The 10,858-nt window shown below is 51.5% G+C and overlaps 1 protein-coding gene across 4 annotated transcripts; it reads left to right on the top strand.

The window, feature by feature from the left end:
- The first annotated feature begins 161 nt into the window (after positions 1–161).
- On the top strand, positions 162–8,061 carry RBP5 (retinol binding protein 5). Of its 4 annotated transcripts, none has more exons than XM_030323123.1 (4): positions 162–539; positions 2,102–2,280; positions 4,347–4,448; positions 4,560–4,883. In XM_030323123.1, exons 2-4 carry the CDS (start codon positions 2,110–2,112, stop codon positions 4,662–4,664), a joined length of 378 nt encoding a protein of 125 aa, XP_030178983.1. In that variant the 5' UTR covers positions 162–539; positions 2,102–2,109; the 3' UTR covers positions 4,665–4,883. The 4 variants fall into 4 exon arrangements, with proteins under 4 accessions (XP_030178983.1, XP_030178981.1, XP_030178982.1 ...); XM_030323121.1 differs by lacking the exons at positions 162–539; positions 4,560–4,883 and adding exons at positions 1,584–1,815; positions 7,923–8,061; XM_030323122.1 differs by lacking the exons at positions 162–539; positions 4,560–4,883 and adding exons at positions 1,584–1,815; positions 4,897–5,376.
- Positions 8,062–10,858: the final 2,797 nt, after the last annotated feature.

Genomic DNA, 10,858 nt, shown 5'->3' with positions numbered 1-10,858 from the left:
GGCGGGGGGGGCCCAGGTGCTGCAGGGCGGGGGAGGGAGCCAATGGGACTGGGGAGCAGGGGCGGGAGAATGTGTTAGGGCTTTTTCCCTAGACTGCAATTTGCGGGCGCAAGGGAACTGCGGGGGCTGGGGAGGAAGCTGGAAAGCCGTAGAGGGGGTGGGAAATAAGAGGGACCTTGGGAGAATCGAGAAGCTAGATGCCCGGGGGAGGGAAGGGGAGACGTCAACGAAGACCTGAGCGAGGCGAGGAGGGGCACTATTCACGTCACCCCACCACCACCACCACCAGCAGCTCTGCATTAACCTCTTTTCACAGCCCTTTCCAACAGCAGGTTCCTGCTGCGTGCCTCCCGGGAGCCCGTGAAGCAAAACCCAGACTAAACCGGAGAGATTGTAGCATTTCAGTTTCTGGCCCCAGTATCTGAGGAAATCACGGGATGGTCAGCAGGGAGGTGGAAAGAGTTCCGGGACTGAAGGAGGAGTGTGCTGTTTGTGTACCCCCCAACACGCACACACCTGTGGAAACAAGTCACTAGCAGGTGGGATTTTTTTCCATTGCCTAGGCTCTCTGCCTCCCTCTCCCTGCTTTTCCCACCTTAAACCATGATGAACCAATCCAGCTGATTCTGAAGCCAGGGAAGTTGGTAGGTCTGAGAGAGAGAGAGAGAGAGAGAGAGAGAGAGAGAGGGAGAGAGAGAAGGGGGTAGGGGGTGGAGGCGAGGTACACAATAATTTAGGCAGCCCCAGCCACGGGAATACATCTGGTAAGCATGGGCTGTCCAAAGGCTGGGAACTGGGGGGTGATGGTTCCATCAGTGACTTCAGAGGGAGAGGGAAACCCCTGGGTCCCAAGCCAAAGAGTAGAAAATTCTCCAAAATAGCTAACCAAACTCCTCCCTCACTTTCTGCTCTGGACTTTGAACCCAATACCTCGCGCTGACAACCCTCTCTGTGCTTGGGAAGAGCACTATTGGACAAAGAGTTTGGAATCCAGAGTTGGGGCCCCAACTCGGTGAAGCTGTCTGAGGGAGTTGTGGGAGGCAGCACTGGAGAATTCTCTTCACGGTGGCTCCTGGCCAGCTGACTGTCACCCCTTCTTTCCCCACCTCTTCCCCCTCATACCTTTCGGGATCCCTGACTCAATCCCAGGATCTCAGGATATTGTTAGAACTCGTCCCCGGATGAGTCTGGAAGCTCCCCCCCGCCCCCACCACACAGCAGGACCGGACCTCTCTCAGGGGAGACTGCCCCCCTCAGAGCTCTGGAACAGTTCCCAAACCTGCCAGAAATGGGCTGGAAGCCAAAACTGACCTTCGAAAAGTGTCAAGTCTTGGATGACAGACAGCCCCAGATACTACCTCAGGTTCCTTCCTCAGGAAAAGCCGAGGTCAGGCACAAAGCTGCCAAGTTCTTACCCCTCCCTCAGGCTGCAGGCACCAGTCCCAAACTCATCATGGGGGGAGGGGGGAAAGTCTGGTAGGAGCTCTTATTGCACCAGGGCCCAGCCCTATAAAAGCCCTGGTAAGCACAGACCTTTACGCAGCCTCTGTGTTCGAGAGTGTTCTGTGTGTGTGTGTGTGTGTGTGTGTGTGCGCGCGCGCGCGCGCGCGCGCGACTGTGTGTGTGTATAGAGGCTGGCCTGGAGTCTCTCAACCTCACCTGCCAGACAACATCTGCTCCCTCCTCATCCTGTCTGCTGTATCCTCCTGAAATTTCCATCTCCATCTTGGCGAGCCCAGACAATGCCTCCCAACCTCACCGGCTACTACCGCTTTGTCTCGCAGAAGAACATGGAACATTACCTGCAAGCCCTAAGTAATGGCCTCACCCCTCCCCCAGGCCCCATTCACTCCCCTTTTTCCCTTTCCCTTCCTTCCTCTCTGTCCCACGGAGAAGGAGGAGTGCTGGGGTTAGAAGCTGTGGAAAGGCTCAGGTGGGGGCAGGTGAGCTGGGATCCGTTTCTAGCCAGGAGCACTGGTAGGAGAGTCAATCTCTAGTCTTACACCCAGCTAAAGGGAAGCTCACAGCCCCAAAGTACTGCTGCAGGAGGGAAGTTCCTAGCTGGCTGGTGGGACCCCTGCTAAGAGCTAGCCCCCCACAGACATCGGCATGGCCTTGCGGAAGATAGCGCTGCTGCTCAAGCCAGACAAGGAGATTGACCATCAGGGCAACCACGTGATAGTCAAGACCCTCAGCACCTTCCGCAACTACATTCTGGAATTCGATGTGGGAGTTGAGTTTGAAGAAGATCTAAGGATCGTGGATGGACGAAAATGCCAGGTACTTTTCCCAGGGGTTTGGGGGAGGGCATGTGGGAGAGCAGATAGGTGCCTCTTAACAGTCTGAGGCAAAACTAAGGGACCTCTCCCAGCCAGAGAAAGTGACCACCACAGCAGGCTGCAGAATCCCCAAGGTAACAGTCACCGGGTGCTTCCCCCAAACCACTCTCTCCTGCCCCCTCTTATCACCAGCTAAAGGACAAAAAGAGCAGGTCACCTTCAGTCCAAAGAAGAAATATTTGCTCACCCTCTAGCCTGTGACACAGTTGGTCAATGCAGAGTCTCTTTTCCCTTAGCCTCTCTGACTCCACTCTCTTCTATTTCTTTCTGTTTTTCATGCCGTCTTTTTGGTCTTTTTTGCAGACCCCAGTTCCCCTATTAACCCCTTTATCTGGGGTTCCCCCCCCCCAGTGTTTTGTTCTTGACTTTGTCTCTCTTGTCTGTACACAGCCATCAGCTAAATCATCTATACCCATGCATTCTGCTACCATCTGTAAACTGTCCTTAACTTGTATTCTCCAGCCAGATCTGTCTCCCGAACTTCAGGGTGAAGCTTTCATCTGTCGGACAATGTTTCCATCTGCACGCGCCAAGCTCAAATCCAAATTCATTATCTTCCTACCCAAACCTATTTCTGCTTTTATATTTACTACCTTTGTTAATGGTGATAACCAGGCAGACCAGAGACCTGGGAATCACAGTCAACATGTTCTGTTCCCTTACCCCTTCGCCCCAACACACTCACACACATACACACACACACACACACACACACCCCACATCTAGTTGGTCAAGAAATCCTTATAACATCTACACTGTCTGATATAATTGCTACTAGCCATATACAGTTATTGAACACTTGAGATGTAACTAGTCCAAACCGAGGTGTGTTATAAGTATAAATACATAGTGAGTTTTTTAAGACAGTACAAAAAAAATGTAAAACATCTCAGTAATTTTTATTTTAATCACGTGCTGAAATTTTAGTGTTTGGGATATTCTAGGTTAAACAAAATATGTCATTAAAATTAATTTCACCTGTTTCTTCTTCCTTTTCTAATGTGGCTTCTAGAAATCTTGCAGTTACATATGTGACTTACGTTCATGGCCCATTTTACTTCACTGAACATCACTGATCCTTCCTAGCCTTTCTTGCGATTACTACCTTTATTTAAGCCCTCTCTTCTCGCCTGGTGCCCGAAATTGGCCCCCAGGCTTAATCCTCCTCTAATCTACTCTGCATGCTATAGCCACAAGGATTCATCTAAAATGTAAAAGTGACCATGAATTAAACCCTTTCAGTGACAATCCATTATGTTCCAGATGAGGTCCATGGAATACAAGGGTCTTTTCCACAAACACCCTAGTTTAGAGCCTCTTACAACTACTTGACCTTCTCTCTTACCTCTATCTGTTCCTTTCCTTGCTGGAAATGTCCCAGTATCTCCAATCTAACTAACCCCTCGCTTCCTTGAAGACTCAGCTCTTCCCCAGCGCTTGCCTGGCATCGTAGACACCTGTTTCCTGCTCAATCTGATCAAGATTCTCAGCACCTTGGTTAGCAAGGCCTATTCTATAGGAGGGTTTAAGAAATGCTGATTGGAATACCAGGCCCGCCCCACTCCGATGGGGGAGGGGGGGGTGATTCTTTACTCTCAGGGACACTTCAGCTGTCCTTGAAACTGAGAAAGAGGAGAGATTCCCTGGTGGGACTCCCAACCAATCTCTCTTCTTTCCCAAATGACCTTCCAGGCCAGCTGGAAGTATCCCAAGGACCAAGTCTTTGTTCTTCATCACCCACCACCCAATTTTACCCCTGGTTTATCCTGCTCCATCCCTGCCCTACCCTAGTAGTCACCATAGACAAACTATGGCCTCAGTAGCCTGTAGGAGTTGGCAGTGGGGGTGGGGGGGTCATGTTGAATCAAAACCACCCTCTCACTCAGAATGAAGAGGCTGGAGCAAGACAGTATCTGCTGCAGTGTGAAGCGGGAGAGCCCAGAGTGAGTTGGATGCATTTGGGGTGTTCTGCCTCTAAATCTTCCCTTATTCTTGCTTTCCCTATAGACCATAGTAACCTGGGAGGAGGAGCAGCTAGTATGTGTGCAGAAAGGGGAGGTCCCCAACCGAGGCTGGAGACACTGGCTGGAGGGAGAGAAACTGTATCTGGTAAGCTCGGTGAGGGCTGGGAGAGGGGTTTCATCCCCCTATTTGGGCTAAGACACATCCCCTTGCCCAAATCAAAGCAGTCTCCTACTCCACTCTCTGCCCCCCTCCAAGGAAGGCAAGCAAGAAAGGAAAACAAAAGCACTGGGAAGAGGAGAGAGAGGAGGAAATAGAGGGGCCAGTTGGGCCCCTGGCTACAAATCAGATGAATGTCCATAAATCATGACTGGAGAGATGGAGACTTAGCCGTTTCACATTCTGTGACCCAGCTTCCTTCCTTCCTCTGGGGTGAAAAGTTGAAGGTTTGGGACAATGATACAATTCCCCATACATCAAGCACTCCGACTGCTGTATCCTGAAGGATTAAATGGGGCTCCAGGACCTCAAGAAAGGAACTCTGGCTGGCAAGAACCTTCTTTCTCTCTCCTCATTATTCCTACTGTGTCCCCAGGAACTGACTGCAAGGGATGCAGTGTGCGAGCAGGTCTTCAGGAGGGTCAAATAGCCAGAGAGGAGCTGAGGGGCCCTCCAGACTGCACTGGTCCCCAGGCTCCTCCGGGGAGGAGGCCTTGTACCCCTTCAAGCCAGATTGTTCCAGGTCAGCAGTCCCTTTTTTTGGGCCACTTACTCTCCCTCCAGGTCCCTCCTCCCTCCTCCCCACGTTAATCTATAACTTGTAGCCCCCAGGCCAAAGTCTTTTGTCACACTCCACTGCCTCACATCTGGTTCAAGGTCTGGCCTCCTGGATGAAAGAAACAGGCAAAGGGGAAAGACCCCTTGAGAACAGTGGATCTCAACTCTCTTCATTTCATTTGGTTTCTTCTTTTCCATCTAAGAAAGAACTAAGCTTTGAGCATTTGAGGACTAGTAAGAACTCTTCCTGGTGAAACTTCTGGAAAACTGAGTTGGGTTCAAGAATGTAAACAGGAGCTACTGGTAGAGTTGTTGTTGTTGTCTGTTTCCTTGTCCTTATTCTCAAGAAAGCCTCATATGCTCAACAGAACCCATCCCAAGGCACAGCCTCACCCACACAGAGTTCAACAGACCACACATACCAATGTCTGAATGAATCCTAGCTATCTTATATTTCCATCCTACACTTTGGGAAAGAGGGATGGGACAGAGTAAGGCCCTTGTTCAGTGCTGGGGGAGGCTACAAAGCTTCAGAATAGTGACCTGGCCTCCATGTCTGCTTTGGGAAGGACAGGCAGCAAGAAGGCTAGAAACCGATGGAAGATATAAGGCTAAGGGCTAGAAAGATGAGGACACAGGGGCGTGAAGGCAACAGTAGGGAGAAGACCAACACGCCTGGCTATCGGGACCCTTTGCTTGAAGGCCAGCAAGGCCGGGACAGAGGATAAGGGGGAGAAGTGAGGACAGTAAGTCCCCTCCTTTAGGGTCCTGAAATCACTACTGGGAAAACAGCCCAGAGGGCAGGGCCTGTTCAGGGTCAGGGCCAGCTCCAGCCTCTGGATACCCCCCACACACACCCAAACCGCCAGGGGCCTTGGTCCTTTCAGAATAAAAGTCCCATGGGGCCAGAGGGCTGTATGGGGTGGGGACAGAGCCTGACTGTGTGGGAGGCAGGGCTTGTTGGAAAGTCCCTGGCTCATTAGATGATCACCACTGCCCCTTCTTCCTGCAATGGCTAAGCCCCTACACATTCAAGACAGTCATTAGTTTTGAAACACTGATCCTACTATACACTCTGGAATGAGTTTGGGAAAGAACTGAGTGGAACTGAATAGCTTATTCCCTGCCAGCCTCTCTGCAAATGTCCCCAGTAGAGTAGGATGTAGAAAGCCCTCCTCTGGGCAAAGCCAACCAGCAGAAGCTCTGAGGACTGCTGGATCCTACCTTGTCCCTTTCCAAGGAACAGCGAAGGCAAAGGCAGATGTTCCATGTGTAGACACCCATTGCCTAAGTCACCAGGGCAATGCAACGTCCTAGTCACTCTGAGTTTACAGTGCATGTCCAAGCCTCTCCCCACAGGACAGTCCCCCGTGCTCTGCATGCTGGTCCAGCACCCCTCACTGCAGTCTTGCCAGAGGGCCTGACCCAGTAGCTTGGAGTCCTCCATGGCAACTGACAGGTCCAAGCTGAACCCCTCAAAACCCGTGTGACATGAATATCCAGCCATCCACACTGCAAGTTCAAATCCTTCACTTGACCTCACCCCTTCAGGAGCCAGAGTCCAACAAGAAGCCTGGAGATCCGCAAAAGAGCACAAGCAGTCAGAGGATGACTGAGCAGCTTCAGAAACCTCACCAAGGGGGTGGGTGGGAAAGGGGGTGGGTGAAAGCAGGTACCTGAGACTGGGAAGCTGGGGCTGCTGTTTCCCCTGTGGGAAGCAGGGGGCGCCACTCAGTGCAGTGGGAGCTGAAGAAGCACCAAGTTTAATCTTCCCTCTTCTGCCACATTCTCGAATATTCCATTCCCCACCACACACACGCACGCACATGCACACCACACCCCCGCCCCCATCAATTTTGAACCCACATACTCACCCTGACAAAACCCCAACCCTTCATTCAGATCAGGCTGCTCCCTCTGTCTTCAGATGGAAGAAATGGTTAGGAGGGACACCAACCTGTGAAAGAAGAAAAACCAGGCCAGAGGGAAATAGCCCTCAAGGAAAGTCCCACCACCTGCCTGTCTTGGAGCACACAAAGCTGTGAATCCAGGGGACCAACTTTGACTTTTTTGACCAGAATCTTCGCCCCCAGGGAGGTGATCAGGGATCCAAAATGTTTATTTCCATGTGAGAGGGAATAACTGCATCCCTCTGAGCCAGCCCCATGCAGGGCCCCTACCCCATTCCCTCTTCCTCAGGCCCAGATAGCACCATATGGTCACAAACAACCTTCTGGCCTGAAATTCAGATGGTCCTTTAGTCTTGATCCCTTATATCAATACAGATCCTCATCTCAGAAGAAAGTAAGCAACAGCGTATATGCCAAGAGCAGGTGTGTGTCTTCTGAAGCAGAGAGCCACGTGTTGCCCGAAGCTCCACGTTCTGGTAGGGGACCAGAGAGTAGGCAGGAGCAGCAAAGTCTAGCCAGACACTCCTCCCCACTGCCCCCTCCCTTCAGCCACTATCTCCCATGTGACCCCCCACTCCACATGCCCAGACCCGCATGTTGAAAAGAAAGCTCAGGAAAAAAGCAGGAAATTCCTCAACTCTTAAAGCACAAAGGCCATCGCAGCCAGGAGCTCCATCCTATAACAGGGTTGGACCCCTTACTAGCAGAAGGGAACCCTTAAAAGGCACTGCAAATCCTGGGAGCCCAAGAGACAGCAGAGGCTTGGCCATATTGACTCCTTTCCCCAACCCAAATGTTATCCCCTAAGAGGCAAAAACTACATCTGGTCTAGACTTCAGTACCCAAAGGCCAGTAAGAGGCCAGCAGTTGCTGATATGGCTGACCCTGACCATGACCTGTCCCTCCCCTCCTGCCTCTCCCTGCTCTTCCACAGGCTCTTCCTCCTCTTCTGGAACTCGCTGCTCCTACCCAGCCTGGGGACCACCTCCGGTACCTCCATCCAGCTCTCTGACATGTCTCCCCCCACTTCCCCCTGGCTCTAACCCCCTCAATCACAGCACCACCCATGCCATCAGGGTCGGAAAGAAAGAAAGAAAGAAAGAAAGAAAGAAAGAAAGAAAGAAAGAAAGAAAGAAAGAAAGAAAGAAAGAAAGAAGGTAGCCAAAGTCTCTGAGGCCAAGCATGCAAGCAGTGGCCCTGCCTGACCAGGAGCCAGGATCTGCATCCATCAGGGCCTCCTCCTCCCCTAGATCTCAGCCAACAGGATGGCTCTGGGACAGCTCCACACTGTATACCCACTCTCACCAGAGGCCATTTAGATTCCAAAGGCATGAGATGGAGCTGACCTTCCAGCAAGACAAGGGCACCACTGTTCTCTCAAGGACTTCCTGGCCCACTGTCTAGCAGGGGCTCCTGCCTTCCTCCACCCACCCAGTCCCACGTCTCACTTCCTTCTGCCCTCACTTTTGTTCTGGCTCCTCGAGAGAGGGGGCATCCCTAGGAGCCTCTTTTCTGTCCCCCGTGGCCAGTGCCCAAGCAGAGGGTCACCAGCGTCGCGAAGCCATTGGGTTCATGGATAAATCACTTGCCTCAGAGGCTCTAGATCAACCTAAAATCGCGCCAAAATTGGGAAGGATTATTCCATAGTGGTCAAGTGAGTAGGGTCTGGTGTCAAATTGCCACATCTTACCAGCTGTGTGAGCATATCCATCCACTAACCTTCAGTAAATAAGACCCATTTGCTGGTCATACAAAGCAATACCGAGTATTTCCTTCGTCCAGGGAATTTTGTGACAATTCCGTGTGAAGTCACTCAGCATAATACCTGGAACAGAATAAGAACTGGTGAATATTAGCTATTATTATTTCTATTCTCTCTTACCTCTTGACTTGATGATCGCAATTCTCTTAACCGGAAGCAAAGCCTTGCACTCTGCTGTTAAGGATAAGGCATCCCTGCCAATGCCTGTGAAGTCACACAGTGCCTTATATTTATACCCAAGTGTTAAGAGACTGAGATCAGAGATTCAGAGACAGTATAGCCTTCACCTTGGCTACTCAGGCGGATAAAATGTCTGCCCGGGGCCGGTGGGGAGATGGAGGGGTGTTGCCTCCCCCAGGCCTCCAGAAAGAGAACCTCTCCCTGTATCCTGTGGTCCCCTCATCCCCATGAGGACAAGTGTGCTGTCCCAGACAGTGCTGCCCTGCAGAGCCCCTGTGCTGGAAATTGGACAGCTACGTTTGCTCCTGCCTGCTAGACTTGCAGGAGCAATAGCCACTCTTGCCTTCCCATCAAGAGAAGGCTTCTCTGCAGGGGAGAGGGAGCCGATGGCGGGCTGCCGCCCAGCCCCGGCGCCACTGCCACTGAAGCGATAGCTCACACAGAGCCATCAGGCTCCAGCAGCACCCCCGAGTTCCTCAGGGGTCTCTCCCCCACAGCACACACTGAAGCCACACCATTTAAGGGACTGGACCCCCAGCACGAGCTCCGTCAGTTACCAGCTACAGGTGCGGCCACTAACCCTTGGCCCTCCTGGTCCTCACTCGTCTTCTACATGGATGCCAAAACCAGCCAGCACCCTGTTTTCTTCCTCGTAAGTTTTTTTTTCCCCATGCTTCCCTCATGCCTGAGAAGCCTTCCCCCACCCCGCCGCCCCTGATCCCCTGCAGAATATCCCCTGTCCTCAGCAACCCCCCATTCAGGCCCCAGTTTGGGCTTCACCAGCCCTGCTGACCCCACAGATGAGCCGGGAGGAGGAGGAGGGTCTACTTAAGTATCAACTACAGTTTTCCTCCCATGGAAATGTGCGTGTCGCTCCTGAGTCTGTCTCACACTCGTCTCTTCCACGTACAGTGTGTGGGGAGAGGTGTGCGTATTGTCCACGTGGCCTTTTCATCCAGTGTTCTGTAAGTCTGCTGAAAGCCAGCATCCACCCTTCTCTTTCCTTCACACACACAATAGCTGTGGGTACTCATTGACCTAATCAGACCGCAAGGCAGAGCTAAAAGCACTGCCTGAGAAGTCATTATTGCTGCCTCGCTGCATGATCTCGGGGAAATTATGTCACTTCTCTGTGCCGCAGGACTGGTCCTGTTCAGCCTCAGTGTTCTATGACTGATCTGTCTCGCCTTCCACACCCACACCCTCCCCTTGGATTCCTTTCTTTTCCGCCACTGTTTTTAGAAAAGCTTTGCTCCCTGCCCTTGACCCAGCAGTCAAGAAATTGTCATCCTTAATGTAACTGAAGTGTAGCCTGCAGTGTCCCCACTGGAGAGAGAACCCCAACATGGGAAGGAACGGCTAGATCACAGAGCATTCTCTTTTTCCGTAAGGTGGCTCCCCTAATCTCTACTGCCACTCACCGTCCTGTTTTGTTTCCCCTCCACTCATTTTTGACTGAGTAGCACAGACGGGACTAGGGTGCATCATTTGAACAAGGGTTTATTAAAGTCTTGGAGAAAGCAAAAGCCAAATAGAACAGAGAGTAATATATGAGTCAATTATCTGAGGTCCAAATGCAGCCTCACCCATAAACTCATTGTGAATGGCAGGGATGGTGCAGGATATAGCAGAACTGCCTTCCTATTCACAAGCAAAGCACATACGCAGTATGTTTAAAGAGTTCTTTACTAGAGGACTTTATTTCAGGCTTGAAAGTCCACACAAAGCCATCGGGTATGGGAGATTTCGGAACTGGAATCTACAGCCTCTGAACTTGTCCTGTTAGACAATCTGCTGGTGTGGGACCATTGTCCTAGATTCTTAAGACTCGTGCTATGGTTACCCTCCCTTACGTTGGAAAAAGCATTCTATTTAGGGCTTCTCCTTGCTTCTCTTCCTTTATCCTTTTCAACAGCTTCTTGGTCCTT

The sequence above is a fragment of the Lynx canadensis genome, chromosome B4, assembly GCF_007474595.2.
Source record: "Lynx canadensis isolate LIC74 chromosome B4, mLynCan4.pri.v2, whole genome shotgun sequence".
Classification (NCBI taxonomy): domain Eukaryota; kingdom Metazoa; phylum Chordata; class Mammalia; order Carnivora; family Felidae; genus Lynx; species Lynx canadensis.
Note: the sequence above shows the minus strand (reverse complement) of the source record. Positions and strands in the feature narration are given on the sequence as shown.

Bases quoted from the DNA above. Each gene is read 5' to 3' on its own strand.
- RBP5 (XM_030323120.1), top strand. From the start codon at position 1,743: ATGCCTCCCAACCTCACCGGCTACTACCGCTTTGTCTCGCAGAAGAAC. The intron at 1,816-2,101 runs GTAATGGCCTCA...AGCCCCCCACAG, and splicing joins ACATTACCTGCAAGCCCTAA to ACATCGGCATGGCCTTGCGG. The intron at 2,281-4,346 runs GTACTTTTCCCA...CTTTCCCTATAG, and splicing joins TGGATGGACGAAAATGCCAG to ACCATAGTAACCTGGGAGGA.